Source organism: Mycteria americana, chromosome 1 (genome assembly GCF_035582795.1).
Source record: "Mycteria americana isolate JAX WOST 10 ecotype Jacksonville Zoo and Gardens chromosome 1, USCA_MyAme_1.0, whole genome shotgun sequence".
NCBI lineage: Eukaryota > Metazoa > Chordata > Aves > Ciconiiformes > Ciconiidae > Mycteria > Mycteria americana.
The window spans coordinates 73,777,687-73,797,459 of NC_134365.1; the positions used below are offsets into that span (position 1 = coordinate 73,777,687).

Here is a 19,773-nt window from a genome sequence, read left to right on the forward strand (position 1 = left end):
CCTGAGACGCTGCAGATAAATAGGAGAACAGTCTGATGTATCATGTCCTGCTAGCTCGCTATAGATTTGTAAGGACATCTGTTAACCTCCTTCTCTTTCCTTATTGCTTGAATAATCAAATGGTCATGCATGGAATAAGTGGAGGAGAAGGTGAACATATTAACCAGTGCTTGTGGCTGAGCCTGGCTTTCCCAGAGTAATCACTGCCTTAAAAAGAGGTTATTTATGTTTGGTTGGCAAAAACTCTTTTGTACCAGAGTGGTCTCAGAGAGCCCACAAACATGACATATTTGTATATGGGTGGAGGTGCTGTAACTGATAAAATTAATTCTAAATGATCACATTATTGATTGGGTTGCTGAACTGTAGTTTAGTATATTGAGGCTACAGTCAGAGACACCCTTCTGTACAGAAGTCAGCGTAAACACATGTAACGTAAGCATCCTCCCAACAGAAAACTTGCAGTCTGGAAAGTACCAACAAGAAATAATGAAGGAAGCTCACTGTCCGACACTTTGATGATATCAATGCATTGGAGCACTTACTGTTCTCTGACATTAGTTATGTTGGATCATGTACACCAAAAGCAAAGCCCTCACCATGTGGGCCTACTGCTGTATGGGGCAGGGGACCTGCTGACAGAGGACATGAAAGTTTCATCTAGTCATAGCACAACTTTCTACCCATTTTTAACTATTGCAAGCTTGACAATTAAAGCTGTGTTTCAAGGAGGGATTTGAATTTCGAAAATTAAGTGGACAGTAGAAGACAGCCCCTCCCACACTAGGAGATATTCTAGGAGAAAAGGCTGAGATGGCAAAATGTGGCTAATGGCAGTAAAGGTTAGTATCGCAGACTGTTTGGAGATGTAAAAGGCCAAAGTCCTCGATGCTTTCTCAGCCTCAGTCTTTGTGGCTAAGACCTAGCTTCAGGAATCCCAGGCCCCTCAGGTGTGAGAGAAAGTCTGAAGTGGTGAAGACTTATCCTCAGTGAATGGCAACAGGTTAGGGAGCACTTGAACAAACTGGATATACACAAGTCCATGGGACCTGATGGGATGCAGCAATGTGTATATAAATACCTGATGGGGACAGTAAAGCAGATGGAGCCAGACTCTTCTCAGTGGTATCCAGTGACAGGACAAGAGACAATGGGCACAAGCTGAAATACAGGAATCCCAATTTAAAAATAAGAAAGGAGGTGTTTACTGTTGACAGGGGTTGTATATTGGAAGGTTGCCCGGAGAGGTTGTGGAGTTTTCCTCCTTGGAGATATTCAAAACCAAACTGGACATGATCCTGAGCAGCCTGCTCTAGCTGGCCGTGCCTTGAGCAGGGGGGTTGGACTAGATGATCTCCAAAGGTGCCTTACAACCTCAACCTTTCTGTGATTCTTTAAGATGACGCTTTTATTTTAGAGCAGTTGATAGTATATATCACTTTTTATTGTGGAAGGTATGGAAAAAATAGAGAAAAGGTAAAATATAGGGAATACTTTCAGACATGCTTAGATCAAATAGGGAAATAAGCTTGTTACATGCGTCTTCACACTGCAATTAAATCAGCATAGCATTTAATGGTAATTTATCTTTCTACACCAGTTAGGTAGTAATTTCTTGGAAAATGTAATGGAAAGATTGCGTTTGTTTTCCTAGCAAATGCTTTCAAACAGGCACATTGTTTGCTAAATATTAATTTCTCATAATTTATCTCAATGTTCATTGTTTTTCACTTACTTTTCTTTTTACATATTGCTCTACAGCTGATTGTAAATTCCAACCTTGGGTTAGTTCGCCTGCTTACACTTGTGATTTTGGTAAATAGCTGAATATACTGTAAGATATCCCAGGGTAGAACCTCCTCTGTGGATGCATCCTTTTACCCAGGATTACTGGCGTGGTTTTCCTTTTTCTGTCTACTAGGTGAATGATGATGTTGGAATTGACTGGACTAATGAGAACGACCGCTTGCTGGTTTGCCAAATGTGCATCAAACTGGCTGACATAAATGGGCCTGCAAAATGCAAAGATTTGCATCTGCAGTGGACAGAAGGCATTGTCAATGAGTTTTATGAACAGGTAAATAAATGCATGTCCGAAGTGGTATCTGCTGTTTGCATGTCTTGTGTTAAACAGTCTTGCAGCATGCTAGTGCTGGTGATAAGTGAAAATCACAGAGAACAGGGGTGAAGGGGATGGCTAGAGTTACACTAGTCCCTCCTTTTGCTGGATCAGTGAAAGTGCATTTGTCACTGAAGCTTCTGATGTGTCCTCAAAGACCTTTGATGATGAGGTTTCTACAGGCTTAACTGTTCCGGTCTGGCACTATCCTTACAGTGGACATGGCGAACAAGTTTTCCCTTCCTCTTTTTTTTCTGTTGGCAGTCGTCATGTCTCCCTTTCAGTCTTCTTTAGCGCAAACTATCTTTTCATCCTTCCTTCTCTGTCTTTTCAAGACATCAGCTGGTTCTCATTGCTCTCCTCTGCAGTCACTCCAGGTGGCTCACACTTTTATTGACATGTGGTCTCCAAAACTGGACACAACATCCTTGTTGAGTTGATCTAAACAGAGCAGAGGAGTTATTTTAGCTTCCTTGTGGGCCACGTCTCTGTTCACACACACAGAACCTTTATGTACTGAGCATGACTGTAACATTGACTTCCAGTTTATCACAGACTAACCATATCTGCTCCCTACACGTTGATCCTGACTCATACTTTATTTTTTAAAACAACACTTTCAGCTTTCAGAAGGCTTGTCAGTACAACTGCACTAATTATGCAAGGCTCAGCTGATGGTAGCACAAGGAAGGAGGGCAGCCACAGACTGATTTACAAAGACCTGGGAATACAGCCAGGCACTGGTCCTCTCCTGCCAGGTGTAAGGAAGCCCTTAATTGAACCTTTTCTCATTATAACCTATTTAGCCCTGCCGAGTGCAAGGGACAGGGCTGTTCCCACACTATTCCTCTGTTTCCCAAGTGGGAACATATTTTGAATGTGCTATTTAGACTGAACTCCACATCCTGTCTTTTCGAAAGGAAGCAAGCAGGCTAAATCGCTCAACCAGACACCCCACAGACTTCTCAGGGAGGCTGTGCAGTAACTTGAAGTCACAGACTAAAGCCTTTTCATCTTCCCTTAAATTTACTGTACTTACAGTTTGGAAAAAAAAACAGGATTTTCTACCACTGCCTTCTGGAATATGTAGAGAAGTGGGAAAAGGGACAAAATTCAGGCATTGACCTGAAGCTCCTTCATTTATTTCAGATCTCCTGAGAAAAAGAAAGAACAATGACCCTTACATATATTACATATATAGTTGGTTTCATTTTTCTTTTCATTTTTTCTTAAAGAAAGAGAGTGAGTCCCATAACAACAGTGGTCAACCTTCATCTCCCAAATTTTCGTTCAGGAAATGGTTTTCTTCATATTAGTCTTTTTTCATTACAACTCTCCCAACAAATTGTACTTCACTTAATTCTGGTGATGATTATACCTTATGGGGGTGACTACTGCATGCAGACAAAACCTGTTAATCAGATATATGATATGACTCTCTTTTGATCCAACATAACTAATGTCAGAGGGCAGTAAGTGCTCCAATACATTAATATCGTCAAAGTGTTGGGTAGTGAGCTCTGAATCAAACTTCGGAGGAACACATGTGGGAGGATACTGGGTTATGTGTTCCACAGTAGGAATCTGGGTTATTTTCCATCAGTCAGAAAGGTGTGCTACTAATGTTTTCATGCTCTTGGAAGCTGCTCCAAAGGACTGTTGGAGATTGTCTTTCTTATAATCCTGTAATTAAAAAAAAAATACATTGAGATTTATCCTCTCTGCAAAATTTGATTCAGAATAACACATATGTTATCTTTGTTAACGGTATTCCTTTTGGCATGGGGATTGTGGGCAAATGTATTTGAACTTGTGACTTGCAAATTCCAAGAGGTCAGGTAGTCAGTAAGATATTAGGGGGTTTTGGGTTTGGTTTAATAGAAGGTGTGTATTCAGTGTCTTGAGAAATCAATACGTTCCAGTGGGTTTCCTGGTTTGGTTTTTTTGCATGGCATGAGTTGCCATGCTGACAGGATACTGATGGGATTGAAAACAGAGAACATTTTCTTCCTAGGACCTACTTTTGGCATTAAGGAGGATAAGCTAGATTCTCAATTTATTTAACCTAGGTTAAAATCTGATTTTCTTTAATGTAGTATGCTATGAGAGGTGTATCAAACCATCTTCACCATGCTTTTGATCATCAGATATTTTCTGAGAAGGGAAAAGTCTTCATTTTCTCATTTCTAAAAAGGAGAATTTTATGGGAAGTTTGAATTTCCCTAGAACGGTTATCAAAAAGCATACATATGTACATTCAACCTATGCTGTGAAAATAATGAAATATCTTTCTTGAATTTCATTTAATAAACACCAATTCCTTTGAAGAATTTAACTCCTGTATAAATAAAAACTCCTTATTAAAAACTTTTTACATAGAAACATTCAAAATCCTGTGTCATATTGTTACAGTATATTTCCTTTTCTTCCCTCCACATGCTCAGCATACTTATTTGAAGACAGGTTAGTCATATTAAAAAGAATCAAAAAACTCACTGCAAGATGTTTCACATAATAAATCATGTTTTAATGGAACATGAAAAAGGAACTTGTAAACATTTCAATAGTCAGCTTTCTTCCCACTACTGACAGCTCACAACCAGGAAATCTCAGATGTGTTACTGTAAAGAAGAGTAAGCTGCCACCTCTTAATTTGCTTGCCATTTCAAGAATGGATGGCATGTTTCATTGTTTTGTTAACACTAATATTTTGCATTTAATGATTTAACATAACATTTTGGGGTAGGTTATTATAAAAGTAACAAAACAAAACACAAGGAAATGAGACATTTGTAATACATGCTTCAAAATTTAACTCTCATTCTTTGGCCTTCCCAGATATCAACAGGGTGTTGACCAGACACATTGTCCATGACTTTTGGAAAATTTAGGTTACAAGGAGATAAATTTGGGCAATCTGTAATGTAATGGAAACTGAAAATGTCTCTCCAAATTCTAATCTATATTCTCAAATACAGATCTCTGTATTGTATTAAAATTTTAATTTGCATATCAGGCTTGATTAGGGGGATTAGGTGGGTTTTTTGGGGAGGTGGCATCCAGTCTTGACATGTCTACTCGGCTGAAAACTCATTGATATCACCAGAAGCTTTGCTGTGATAGGGATGAATGAGTATATCAGACTTGGTTACGCACAAAAGTTTTACCTTCTTTTACATCACGAGAGGAGGGAGAAAAAAGTCTCCCTATACATCCCCTCTACCCTCTCTCCCCAGGAAAAGCTAGCAAAAAGCTTTATGGGAAAGATTTACTGCTTCTGAGTAACCCCTGCTTTCATAGGGATCATTCTAATAGTCTCAGGAAACAAATACTTATGACCCAAAGCCAAGAGGACCTCTCCATGTTATGTATAGTAAGGACAAAATTAATAAGAAAACTGGTTCAATGAGATAGCCCTTGCTTGTAGTTCAGTCTTGTTCCCTGCAAACAGGTGGCTGACTGCAAGGTTGTTGTGAGCTAACAATCACAAAATCAGAAGGGATTTTTTGAAAATAATGTGGAAAAAGAAAGAAAAGAATAATTTGCACACTCACAGTGTAAAGTACAGGACAAGGGTGGTGGGCATCACTCTGCAGAGTCATTAACTGACATCCTTGTTAAAATTCACACTGTCAGTGGTGGGTCCTCTTACAAGAAAAGAGCTGTAACTTCGATGAACCACTTGACGTGATGGCACTGTTGTAATGTCATGCTGGTGTGCTATGGAAGTGGCATTAGAGTTGAATTATTTTTCTTTCATCATTTTTAATTGGTTTGATGTGCATTGCTCCTTTTCGTTACACCGTTTTGTTTCATTTACTTCAGAGAAATTACTGCTATTTTTCATCTCCAGGGTGATGAAGAGGCTAGCCTGGGCTTGCCAATCAGTCCTTTCATGGATCGCTCTGCTCCTCAGCTGGCACACCTCCAGGAATCTTTCATCACTCACATTGTGGGACCACTATGTAACTCCTATGACTCAGCGGGGCTGATGCCAGGAAAATGGATAGAAGATAGTGATGAATCAGGAGATACTGATGAGCACGAAGAGGAAGAAACAGCAGAAATGGAAACTTGTGAAAATGCTGAATCCAGTAAGTTGTTCACACTTACATTTTTCAACAGAGCAAGTTGCATATTGTGACCAAAAACTAAGCAGCCATATTGTAAAAGCATAGAGACCGTGAGCTGCTCAGGTTCAATATGGGCCCCTCCAGAGTTACAGTGATTTAGTGTTGTCCTTGGTGAAGCTGGCATGTAGCCAGTTATGTTGGTAATGGAGATGCTCCGTGGTTTCAGGACTGGTACGCATTGCTGTTCACATCTACTACTCATTTCTACCCTCAGTTGAGATTTCTGGTGCTGGATCACCCATCTGTGCATGAGGGCTTTTTAGACTATTTCAGTACTGATGTTAGTAGACTGTAACAATTTCAGTTGAAGAAAGGATGGTTGGGAGAAGATTTTTTTGAGGAAAGTACTCATCATTTCCATCAGTTAGCATGATGTACAGGAATAATAGAATAAGGCTCTGAGATGCTGATGAGTAAAAGAGTTTTTAGCAATGGACGTATTTTAATGCAAATCTCTTCAAGGTAATGTGTGGAGAAGAGTGGGGAGAGAATCAGCACTGAGCATTGCTGTGTTGTGTGCTGGGAGCTGCATCACTTGGCCCTTCTGGCTAATCAGTAACTAAAGCTGATAGTCTCCTGTGTCTCCTCCAGAAGGGCAACAGTGCTACATTTGTCATACTGAGAGGAAAATTTATACCTTTAAAGGAGATCTCAGGAACTCGTTGGAAGTGATTTTTAAGAGAAAAGGCTGCAACTGTAGACCTGTTTCTTTTACCAGTTTAATCCTGCATGCGTTACCTTTTCCTCTCTTTTGTGTTCCCCCCCCCTGTGAATTTCCTACTACTGTTCTTTTATTTCCTTCCTCCAGGTCATCTTTCTCTCCCTCCCCTATATCTAATCCTTTCTAGAAAGCACCAACCTTAAGTGCGCTAGTGAAATACTGATACATAGCTTCTTCTCTTAACAGCCTCACTTTTTCTGTTCTTTCCCACACACTTTCATGCCCTACTGAGTATCATCCCTATTTTCTATTGAGGAAGCTGAGAAGTGGAAAGATTTGATGATTGCAATAAGTCACATAAGGATATTGAACTAAAATCTGTATTTCCTGATGTGCAGAATTGATCTTTTATCTCTAGTAAGATCCAGGGGTATACGGTTTGTATTTAAGAAACCATTGCTGTTCTTCATACACACACACACGCGCACATATTTTAAGTTTAGCAGGTTTACATGCACAAAAAATGTTGTTGAGAACAGCAAACATTAAGTAATATAGCACACACAGATTTATGTTAGCACCTTATCATCTATCAACTCTGTAACAGTAGGCAGAGCCACATGTTTCTGTGGCAGATTGGCATTTATGGAATTGCCTACTGGGAGAAAGCAGATGCGATTGGTAACCAACATAGACCCCAAAGCCTGAAACTGATATTGCTGTATTAAAAAGAAAGATGAAGGATGTTCTTGTTTATCTATTGGAGTGTCTAACCTTACTTTGAAATCCTTAGTTTCCATTTACCTCATTTCTGTATTCACTTATCTTCTGTATCACTGCTAGTCAAGTCCAACAATGCTGCTTTTGGGTTAAAAGCACAGACCATTATTAACCCTTGTCACATTGAAAACAGATCATTTTTTAGTTGTCTTCTGTTTTCTTTTTAACATTCTACTCCATGACAGTACTTTACTATCCAGCCTGGTGCTTTTAGGCTCTTTATCTTTTTCAAAACCTTAAAAATTAATGTATCAGAAGTTTCGAAATATCCAAACAAAGTCTTCCTACTTCCTTCTTACCAAATGTGGGGTGCTCATCTTCTCTATCATGCCAACATGTTACAAACTGGTTTTTTCTGGTTCCCTAAATTCTCTGTGACTGTGTGGATCTGAATCAGGAATTTACGGCATCTTTTGTGTCAATATAGGGGTCTTACAGGTCATTAGAAATTTATACCTATGATCAACACAATTTTGGATGTTCTTAACTTTCTCAATGAAACAAAATAAAAGGTTGAGATGTCAGATGCATAAATACTAAGAGTTGTGTAGATGTTGGTGGAGATCTTTTTCTTGATGGAAATGTCTTTTGGGCAGGTGGAAATATAATCGTGGGAGAAAACACTTCACTTAGTTCCTGATAATTCACTAAAGCAGTTGAGATAAATTTAAGAGTTATAAAACCTTAAGGTAGCTTAAAATAGTTTTTGTTATTATGCAGCAGCATGTAATTCCCCAAAGTTCTGATGCAAGTGTAAGTCTTTAGTGATTCAGACAAATTTTAACACTACAGCAAGTGCTCACTGGTGTCTGCAGAGAGCAGCGAGATGCGGGGTCACCCGGAAAACCCAGGAGAGAATGTCCTGCTGCGGCATTGGCAGGGTAGGGACTTCTTATTAGTGCTAAACCTGAAGGTTTCCTACAGGGAACCAAAGGCTTTCTAATGAAGAATTGAGTTGGATTTGGTCTGTGCTCAGTGAAAAGCTCTTTGTTTCCAGTTCAAAAGCTTCAAGGGCTAAACGTTTTGGATCCTGACACAGACATACTTTAGGCAACCTGCAAATACTAATCCACGCAAATTTATTTGGTACAAAACATTCCCTACGTCACCTTCTTTAAAAAAGAAATCAGCAGTTGTCTTTGGAGGGGTTATTATTTCAGTTCTGTGACTGCCATTGCCACCGTTAGTGACCAGGGAAAATTTTCAAGCTTTGTACTGTTAAGGAGTTAACAATATGTGTTGGACAGACTATATTGACACACTTCAGACAGCAAAACACTTGTAGTGCAGCTGTGTCAGGAGCCATGAGAACTACCCGCGCCAAAAACGTTTTATAGGTTAACAGCAGGGAACTGATGCTTCAAAACCAAAGACAAGCAAGCTCCCTGATAGTGTATGACTACTTCAGTGGCCAGACTCCGTTGCCAAAGCAATGTTGTGCAAAGGCTTTCAGGTCATCTCCCCTGCGATGGTGGAGTGGCAAACTTCTGACTTTGAAAAGGGAACATAGGAATGGGTTCCCTCCTTTGATTACTAATGCTTGCTCATTCATTATCCTTCTACAGCTCAGATCAGAGGTAAAATGTGGAGAAAACAAAATCAGGATCTTTTTTTCTAGAGCAATCAGCAGGGATCCATTGGGGGCAAGGGGGGACACAGAATTTAATGTGTGTGTTATGGAGTAGGTTGATCAGAGTCTTTAAGTACTTGATATTAAAAAATGAGCAGAAACGGCTGAGCAACATGTTTTATGCATAATCATTCAAGCACTAGATGTCTCTGTGAGCTGCATAGTCAGGGACAGCATGCAGCCTGTGATAGGATGAAGCTGGGGCTCAAACTGTGCAGGAAATCAGTTTGCTTTCCTAGAGGTCTATGAGAGGCATAGCTTTCCGAATTTTAAGGCTGTTTAAGTTTGTGGTTTTAAAAAGCTGTTGGTGTAGTTCCTATATGTCATAGTACACCCTGTCTGCTTCCTACACCTTCAGTCCCTTTTCCTTCTTCTCTCACAGAAAACAGTACATTAATGTCACACGGTATTTTACAGGAAAGAAGAAGTTCAAGAGGAGGAAAATCTACTGTCAGATCACTCAGCACCTGCTTCAGAACCATAAAATGTGGAAGAAGGTAATTGAGGACGAGGAGAGGTTAGCCGGGACAGAGAAGCAAGGCACGGAGCAATCCACGCTGCACCAATCTTCAGAACAAATCCAGGCCATCAGGGAAGAGGAGGAGGAGAAAGGGAAGCCCAAGAGGGATGAAGAGGAGAACACAACTGTAGAACCGAACCAATGACAATATTTACAGCAGTATTTTAAGACAGATTGACTCGTGCACAGACTCTTTCTCAAGCCAGCACAGCATTTAGACACAACACTGTAGAAGTATGGGATAATGCGCCTACAGCTGTTTAATTTGTTTCTCTTTCCTTTTTATGGTGAGGTACATTGTTTAAACTCCTATGCTCAAGGAAGCTTTCACACTGCGACACCGGCTTTTACAGACTTTCTTTAAAGAGATTTGGGGGTGGGTGGAATTATATATAAATATATATATATAGCCAGGATTATTGGCTGCGCACTTCAGCAAAATACATTTAATGATATATATTATGGTCACTGTGATATTTACAGAAGAAAGTTATCTAAGGAAATGCTGCTTCTAAAGCACATTTGCAGTTTTCAGTAAGGTACCAGTTAAGTAGGTTTTGCTCTTAATGCTGAGGGATAAAAGTTCCAAAGCTTTATATGAATGCTGATATATCCTGCCAACATACGTGTGCCTGAGGGGGTGTTTGCGAGTGTGAGTGGATGTAATGTAATATAGCATAGTTTGAGTTCTTATTACACTAGCTGTAGCACATGTCCCAGTACATGACAACAAACAGAAGGCCTGAATTTTTTTCCCACAAGGGAACCAGAGACCATTTTGAGGAGCTTTGCATTCCCCATAGCCCTCCAAGTCCCAGTTTGCGCTCCGGCTGCAGGCAGCAGCCTTTCAGCAGGGGCCGCAGTGGCCCGAGCTGCTGACCTGGCCCCATCCGGCTGCGCGGGCTCCTCCACCTCCTCCTCTTCCTCCTCCTCCTCCTCGGCACTTCCCAGACTGCTGACGAAAGGGGTGTGCCAGGAAATTTATTTTCCAAAGGGGGTTATGAGGGACTGTGTCGCACGCTGGTCTGTTCCCCTTGAGAGGACCTGGCCCTCTGTATGCTTCTGAGTGCGTGAATGGCTGCGTGGGGCAGTGTGTGTGTTTAGGCAGGAGAGAACAGAGAGCAAATGCGTGTACATACTCGGAAACTAGAGGCACGCTGTCATCTTCCTACCCTAACCTTATGCCTCCGTGCATCAGTGGCCAAATATATCATTTAAGAACGAAGCTAAACTACGTCTCTTAAGAGCAGAAGAAGGGGAGTGTGGGGGCCATGCCATTCCTCAGAAGAAAAGGCAAACGATGCATTAGGAGCAGCGTGGGAGACAGGTGCCAGTCCTGCGTCGGCCGGACACTTGTATGTCTCAGCAACCACTCACATGAGCTTCAGAGAACTTGGTTTTTCAGTGTGAGGTGCTGGATGGGAGCAGTTTGTTGCTGGCATTCTGCTTAGAAGCAGCGTGTTTGATCCCACCAATATACTTTTTTTCTTTTTTCTTTTTTCTTTTTTTTTTAAGAGAAAGGAAAAGATCAGGCCTGTGAGAAGAGCAGATCTTTTTTTTTGTTCTGTTTATTTGTTTTCTCTGTTGTTTATGCTGTGAGCCAAATGTCTATTTAAAAGGTTGGATATTCACTTTCAATATTTTATTTCACGATATTATATTTGTCAATGATTAGCTATCTAGATGTAAATATGGAAAAATTTTTATGGGTTCCTGTAGATAATGATATCTTTAAGAAAAAAAAAAAAAAGAAAAAGAAAAAAGGGAAAAGTTTTTTTGTAAAGCTAATTTTTTAAAAAATAAATACAAAAACATTTTTATACAGTGTAGCCATTTCCAAACCCAACAAATAAAGTCTTGAGTAATTTGTATAGACCCTTCTGGGAAGCCAGTGGTCTACAGGATCAAGGCTTTAAAATATTAATGCTCTTTGGGACTGGCAGCACCAGCCAGTACCACACAATTTAGAGTTTTGTTCCCACAAAAAGAATTATATATATAAAGTTCAGTATCTCTCAAAAATCGTTTGACTACGTATGCTTTTTATATTTTGATCCTGCAGCCCCTTGCCAAGAAGAGGATTGCTGTGTGAGCAAGAATGCTTGTGAAAGGAAGAGTTTGTAGGAGAAGTCCTTTCTGTATTAAATTTCTGACATTGCATCCATCACTTTTTGCTATTGTTACGCATTCACCATATTTCATGATCCTATTGATACCTCCCGAAAAATGTTGGAAAACGTTCTCTATCAAAGCCAGTCAGCATGTGTGTTATCACTTCAGAGTTTCTTTTTGCTTTGCATTTCCGTTAAGAGTGAGCTTTTGCTGGAAAACAGGATTTGGGTTTCTTACAGGTTGCATTTGCCTGATATCGTCCCATCCTACTCTTATGAGTAGAGAAGGCATTTGCCTTTCGACAGAGTGACTCTAGAGCATGGCTCTGCATGCTCTTATCAGCAGAAATATTTAGTAAGTGTTTTTCAATGAAATCAGAAAAGCAAAGATCCAAATTGCACTATTATTTTAAAGGGAAAGGATATAGCAGAATTCATTCAAAAGAAAAAAAGATGTCGCCCAAGATCTCAGCAAGTCTCCACCAATTCCAGCTTGCACTGTTTTCACACCTCTTCAGCCACTTTGATCATTTTATTTGGGGTTTTCTTGTACAAGTGATATGCATACCTTATAGTATGAGAAGAATTTAATATGCCTCATTCTGTCCTTTAAAAATTAAACTTAGAGATGCTTTAAATTGTCACATCTCCAAGCACTTTTTTCTCCATTTTCAGTGCATGATCACTGGGACTGGATTTTTTATTTTGATTTTTATATTGCCTTTGCTAGAAGAAGAAAAAAAGAAGCTATTGCAGAAAGTGTTAGTGGGTGCCCAGTTGGTAAAATTACAAAGAGGCATTCAAGAATGAGGCAAAATCCTGCAAGTGGAGTTCCACATACTCCCCTAAGCAGGCATACACAGGGTTGAACTTAGAAAAATTATCCTGAAAATGTGCTGAAATGGAATTATTACATTTTTCCTAGTCATCATTTTTGGTTGCCATTAGGTAAAATCAGTGTCGGCTTCTAATTTGTTAAGATTTCTTTCTATATTGCCAATGCAGCTGTCACAAATTGTTACTGCATTGCTACACAAACCTGTTTGTGGGTACAGTTTGATTAACTCAGGTCTTTTACAGTGAAGGAATTGCTGACAGGCTTAAAATCAGAATGATCGTTGATTTTATCCAAACTGGAAGGAATACCAGTGAAGAAGCTAAAGTAGCTGGGAGCGGTTAACTTGGTAAGAGGTGACATTTGTTTGCACTCCAAATAGTTACTAACAGAATCCAATTTCTGCAGGTGTCCACTCCTTATGAACCTGATTTTCAGTCTTTGCAGTGCATTTCTGGCAGGCAATGATCAGGAAATTACCCAGGTTGGCTTAAATATAACACAAAAGAAAATACCAGAGAGATTTTATATCAAACATGTGAATACCATTTTTTTACTTTGGCATTTTTTAGTAGATAATGAAGCAGGTAATTTTTTAGGGGGGGTTATAATAGTGTCTAGCCCAAAGGAGGCAAAACTTTTGACCTGCAGTTGCAGCAGCCTTTTGGAGCCTAGACCTTGATGGTTTCCCACTTTGTGCAGTCCTTTGGTGTTGCAAACCCCAAATAAACCACAGCCTGTGCAATATTTTGGGGGAAAAAAATAAAAAAGGAAAAGAAAAATAATTGTGTTCTATCAGCAAAGTGCTCAGATTTCAGATGGGATGTTTACAACGTTGATGTGGGTTTCTGGTTTATACAGTATGCAAAGAGGTTTGTTAGATACTAGAGAAAGCAAGCCCCATTTAAACAGTGTTTTGCAGTAACAAAAAATTTACATATTTTAGTTTTCAGTTCTTTAAAAACAGGAAGAGAAAAGATTGGACTGTTTTTTCTGACTGTATATTTTGTTTTCTCCACTGTAATGTCACTTGGTGACTGATCCTGTTCCCTTCTCGTCTAGAAGTTTGCTGTTCCCGTAAATAGAGGGCTTTTTGCAGTGCTTTGCAGCTCCCAGTGCAGTGAGAAAAGCACTCTGCCAGTCATGTAGCAATCACATATAAACCCTTTTGTCCCCATATTCCCAGTTTGCTTGATAGTCACATGCTGTTTACCGTGGAATATAACTTTTCTCATTATGCTTGTGTTGCAGAAGGAACACGTGGAAGTAGAGAGCGTGATAGCCCCAAACTATTTTATTACCTTTTCTTTTAGGAGGAGTCTGAGACTTAAGTTTCCAAGAACCTGAAAATGCCTGTGTCCAGAAGTAATAATTTCCACCATGTTCAAACGGCCATAGTTTACTATTTATGCTCTAATTCTTGAGGGTACCTGGCATTTCTTGATTTATTTTGAGCTAATGTACAGAGCATGTTGACACTCATCTCTGAAAACCATCTGCCTCCTCCAGTAGAAAGATGGTGTTTGATGTGATGTTGCAAGCCATGCATCAGAAGTGAGTTGCAAGAATCTACTAGGAAAAAGGGATTTTACTGTGCTCTTGGCACCATCTTGAACTCCCTTCCTCTGTGAGTGAAATCCTTTAGAGAAAGCTGGGGAAATGGCTGTATGTCACCAATGGCCTCCCCTGTGACCTTGTGCAGGGTGCTGGCTCTCATAGCAAATGATGGTCACATTCTGGCAGTAAATGGTTCCCAGGGCAGATGTAATTTGAGAATGCAGTTGTTAACAATGCAAGGATAGTTCTTCATCGGTTTTTACCCTGACATCATGTGTGAACGTCTCTCTGCATCATCATCAAGTTAAAATCCAAGACTGCGATTACTCAGGACCTTTTGAGTGGATGCATTTGGGACTTTTACCCTTAGTGTACTACTGTTAGAAGTTCTTAAGATCCTGATGGTCTGAATTTGGAAGGAAGTTAAGTCTGTAAAGGTTCAGATAGATGTTTCTAAAAGTACCATTTGACATCTAAGCAAAGTCTGTACCCAACTCCCTTTTTATGTTTTCCATGCTGGACATTAAGTTCATTTGTATTCTTCAGAAAGTTCTCCTAAATTTATGTCTGCTTTTTAGATACAAAAATTCTTCTGAAATTCTGGCCCTGCCTTTCTGTCTTCCTTCAGAAATGCCCTAGAAAGTAGAATGCAGATGTGCCAGTCAGTGTGAGTCTGGGCAGCCCAGCAAACCCAGCTGTGCCCAGGGCTGTGATCCAGAGAAGGCACAAGGCACTTGACCAGCAAATACCCCAGGGAGATGCACCAGCTGGTTCAAGTGGCGGGGGGGGCAACACAGATGTGCTGTGGTTCATTCTAGAGCTGAGCCATCTGGTAGACATAGCGTTCAATAGGTTGGGAGGGTAGCAATGAGTCTGTGGCTTTTCTTTCTCTGAAGGAGTAGGCTTTTGACTGTTGGAAAACCTGTAATTCATAAAAACGTATAGTATTTGCTCTTACTTCTGCAAGTACTGTTATGGTTGAGATGTTCCAGCATTACATGTTTAAGGAAGAAAGGTTGCAATTTAAGAATGAGTATGAGAATTTCTTGAGCCTCCCACAGCCTCATGGGCGGAAGACGAGATCAAGGCATGTGCCCAGAGCGGAGAACATGCCTCTCCCAGGTCTGCTGCAGGCACCGCAGCTGGGAGGCAGGCACGGAGGGTTGCTTGCTCTTTCCAGTCTCGGGCCTCGACTTTGGCCTGAGAACTTGGGTATTCCTCGGCTGGCAGCAAAGCACTGGTGTAATTAGTCCTTGAGTTGATGGGGTTGTAGACATAGAGGGAGAAAGTCAAACTGGCAGTTCATAGGAAAGAGAAAAGGAAGTTGCAGTCCAGCATGAAGCAGACTTTATGCAACACACTTAATTTTCCTTTTCTTTCAAAATCAAATGTAATCCCACTGGAATGAAGTAACCATAGACTTTCTGGGGGTTTAACTACTGTTCGATGTCGCAGCATTAGTCAAAATAGTGGCAGCATTAAAGAGAAGATAATTGTCCCCATTAACTAGGGTGGGGGAATCTTTTCCTTTTTTTTTTTTTTCTTTTCCATATTTTTAGATGAATCAACAAATAAGAGTGTCCAGGCCTCCTGAAGAACATGCATGTTAAGTGGTTTTGAACAGATGGGGGAATAATGGAAACTAGGTGCCAGCTGTCTTAAGCACTCATTGGAGGAGCTCGCAAAAAATGTTAATTATTGGAGGCAAACTCTGAATTAGAGCAAAATAGCACCAGTACTTCTGAGAGCAACTTAGTATGATAAATCTTTCTTTGAATTTCATCATTTGCATTTAGCAAAACAACATTCCTCTGGAGGTAAATCAAAGCAGGGTTTTAGTCCCTGCTGTGGTAGTTATTGAATCCCAGTGTTGGAGGGAGCAGTGTGAGAGTTATTCTCCATTTACATCCTAATTATGATTTCTTCAGAGGCCATTAGTGGGATTTTCCTGGCAGGCAGGTGTTCTCTTGATGAAAAACGTATCACGCCTCCTCGGTAGGATGCAGACGTCGCCCGGGTGAGCACCCGCCTGAATTCTTAGGACGATACAAGCTCCTCAGGAGCCTGCAGGCAGAGGAGTGCGGGTGCACTTCTAGAGAGTCCATTTTCACAATGACAAAAGGGGGCAAAAGCTCAAGCTAGTTGACAATAGTACTTTGATAAAACTGAAACAACGACAACCATTGTACAGTTTGAAAGCTTGCCAGCGTCACTTGAGGTGTATGCAAAAATTTCCCCGAGTGCTTGCACCTGTAAAACTGTTCCTTCTGAAAGGTGATGAGTTCAGGTATAACCAACTGGCCTTGGCCGTGGTCTGCCAAGCTGAAGGTTAGAGTAAACCAAGAAGGATTTTTGACTGAAGTAGTTTAATTCTCCCTCATTAAAGAAAACTTTACTTGGTGCTAGAGGAGGAAAAAAAATGATAGTATTTATTATTTCAGTTGCGCTTTTCAGGTGGCTAGTCCGTTCCCGTTGTTTCTTACTTCCAAAGCCGTGCTTGCCGTATGTCCCAGGTGTGGAAGTGAGACAACAGATGACGCTTGTTCTGCTGTTGATGGCAGATGGGATCTGTGTGCACCAAGGAGCACCACTGAAGTCTGCAGGTGTGGAAAGGGGTGTATCCCAGCAGTGAATTAGATGAGGAAACGCAAATATTTCTGGGTTTTGTCTGTGTGGAAGCAAGCATGAGAGACAAAGGACTTTGCTGCAGCTGCGGACCCTGTATCTTTTTATGATGGAATTCTCTTGTCCTGATTCAAAACAGATAGAAATCGGATCAAATAAGCAAAACATAGCCTGTGCTGTGGCCCCGGCGAGGCAGGCGTGTGTTAGCTTGCATTTCCTCGGGCTCACAGAGGGAGCTGCGCTTGCACTGGTGGCCTGTAAAAGGCGTGGGGTCCCAGGCGGCACGGCACGGCACGGCACGGCACGGGGGGAGGAACTACTGGGAGGTAAAGAACAAATGTTGTATTTCACAGGGCTGTTGTCAAAGTAGCTGGAGAAATACCTTAGAGTAATGTAATCCAACTCTATACCCACCTTGCCGTGGTTTAGCGATAGCCCCGAGGCAGTGGGCTTAGATGCTCTGATTTTCAACGCCGTCTTCCTGTACCACAGCGAACATTTACAAACAATTAATGTGAATTAGCAATTGCTCTTTGCTTTTAAATATTTATTTAAAGGAGATTGAGTTTTGGGGGGGTTGTTGTTGGGGTTTTTTTCTCCCCTCACCCTAGTTGTTTTGCCCCCATGCTTTCATAAAAAGGAAAAAAAAAAAAGGTCTGTACTCTGATCAGAGAGAAAACAGTTAGGGGTTTCCCATGTGTGTACATACTACTTTAGGTAGACAGCCCGTTGTCTGTTAGAGCTATCTTTCCTTTTCAGAATTCCTGCCTGATTCTGACACACGATGAAAATCTGTATTTGAATGCAAAATTTTCATTTTTAGATGTTTGTAAACCTTATTACAGTACTGCAGATAGTATCCTAAAAGATCAAAGACAGCGTTAATAACTGCTATGTGGTGTTGATATTTTTAATATTTCAACCATGTCAGCATACATTTGGTCATTACTTTTCTAAAGTTAAGTCTTCTTTTCTTCAGTAATCGATATAAGATGTTTGCATGATGGAAAGTAATTTAAGTTCACTTTTTAAAAAGACGTGATTCATCCTGTAGGTTATGTTTGTTTAACAGATTAACATTTTCACTGACGGGTGGCAGTTTTTTTTCTTTTTAGTGCTTTTGATAGAAGAACATCTAGGACATTTTCCAACAGAAACACCTTTTGTAATCTTTGCCTCCAGTTGTGGAAGTAGTACCTTTCAAAAATAATTGTTTTCCAATACGGTTTGGCCATCTGGGTAACAATATGCAAGTATGTACATTATGTACAAGATATGATTTAAAAAAAAAAATCCCATTTTGGTGAAAATAATCAAGACATTAATCCAGCAAGGTCAAAGCCCTTTCTGAGTGAAAATTTTGGGTGTGTCGATATAATTGAAGCACTTGATCCCCCACCAGATTTTGGGGCCAAATCATACAAATTTTGTATTTTCAAATTCCCAAAAGTTTTTTTACTTCAGAAAACACTGCGGACTTTGGTCACTTTACATCCTAGCCTATGAGGTTTGACTCCAAGCCTGCGACCTAGGGGCACTGCGCCTCAGACACAATTATTTTATGATGCTCCCTCAGACTCAGCTCTAGTAGCAAGTTTCCGCAATTCACCCGTGTACTTCAAAATTAATCCCTCCTTGATTTTTTTCACTTCAAAAGGTGAGAGAAAGGGGGGGAAATGTAATTTTATACGGCTCTATTTGAAAAGGGGTTTGTGTACCTTTGTAATTCTTTTGAAGCAATATTTTAAAAAATAACTGCCAGCCAAAGTGGCAATGCAGAAAAGTGCCATCTTGTTCAGGATTTGTACACACCAGTTTTTAACACAGTGTTTTCACTAAGTACTACATACGTTAATTTATATTTATATATTGTCAATATTGTTGTAACCAAGCTTCTCCTTTTTAAACACTTCAGGAACAAGGCCTTGTATTTTTAGGTGATTTTCATAAACAGACTAATTCTTTTCCTTTCACTAGTATCTTGCACTCAATACATGTAGCAATACTTAATATATTCTCTTCACAAGTATTTGTTAAGTGATTTAGTTAATGGCTGATAAATGTTTTGTACAAAATAGATTCTGTACAGGAAAAAAAAATCTTTTAGATAAACATTATTTATTTTTACTGTTTTGTAAGTTAGACACTATATGAAGCTCCTTTTTGCCAGAATTACTGGAAGTGCCTCTTGGTAAAATGTATTATACAGTAAATATGTATTCAAAATTATTAGAAATACTTGTCACAAAAATGAACAATGTGGATGTTGCAATGTGAAGACAAATGTACAACATAAATATAATTCTGTGGTATCCTGTTTGCTGTGTTTCTTTTTCCTTTATCGAACAAATTTGCTTTCAGTGCCCAGCTTTCAGTTTAAGCGCCAGACTGCAAATGACCTGTGGCTTTTTCAAACTCTGATTCAAATCCAGTAAAGCTGGTATATATTGAATTGCCATTTTATCTGCCGGCCCTGCTTGGTATGTGTTAGTGACCGATGCTCACGTTTATTGGTGTCCTACTACCTGCAGCTTTTACCAGCAGAATTCTGCACTTTATTTCAGATCACTAATAAATCCCATGTTAAATGCTGTGTGACTCAACCAATCTGTGGAAGGCTTCATTATAAACATCCTTCTTGAATGATGACCAATATTTCAACATCCATCATCTGTGCACTTTTCAGTCCAATTAATATGGACCGTACTGATTGAATGTAGTCTATATTACATGGCACTATTCAGCCCTAGTAATGCAGAGTGACTAATGCTTCCAGAGAAAATGAAATGTGTTACCTTAATA

General features: G+C 40.0%; 1 protein-coding gene across 7 annotated transcripts in view; it reads left to right on the forward strand.

The window, feature by feature from the left end:
* The window catches only part of PDE3A (phosphodiesterase 3A), a 268,394-nt gene extending 249,104 nt beyond the window's left edge, over positions 1-19,290 (forward strand). For all 7 annotated transcript variants that reach the window (XM_075505830.1, XM_075505786.1, XM_075505840.1 and 4 more), the window contains exons 14-16: positions 1,922-2,077; positions 5,973-6,213; positions 9,741-19,290. In XM_075505830.1, coding sequence (XP_075361945.1) covers positions 1,922-2,077; positions 5,973-6,213; positions 9,741-9,988 — 645 coding nt within the window. In that variant the 3' untranslated portion in view covers positions 9,989-19,290. The remainder of the gene's footprint in view (positions 1-1,921; positions 2,078-5,972; positions 6,214-9,740) is intronic.
* Positions 19,291-19,773: the final 483 nt, after the last annotated feature.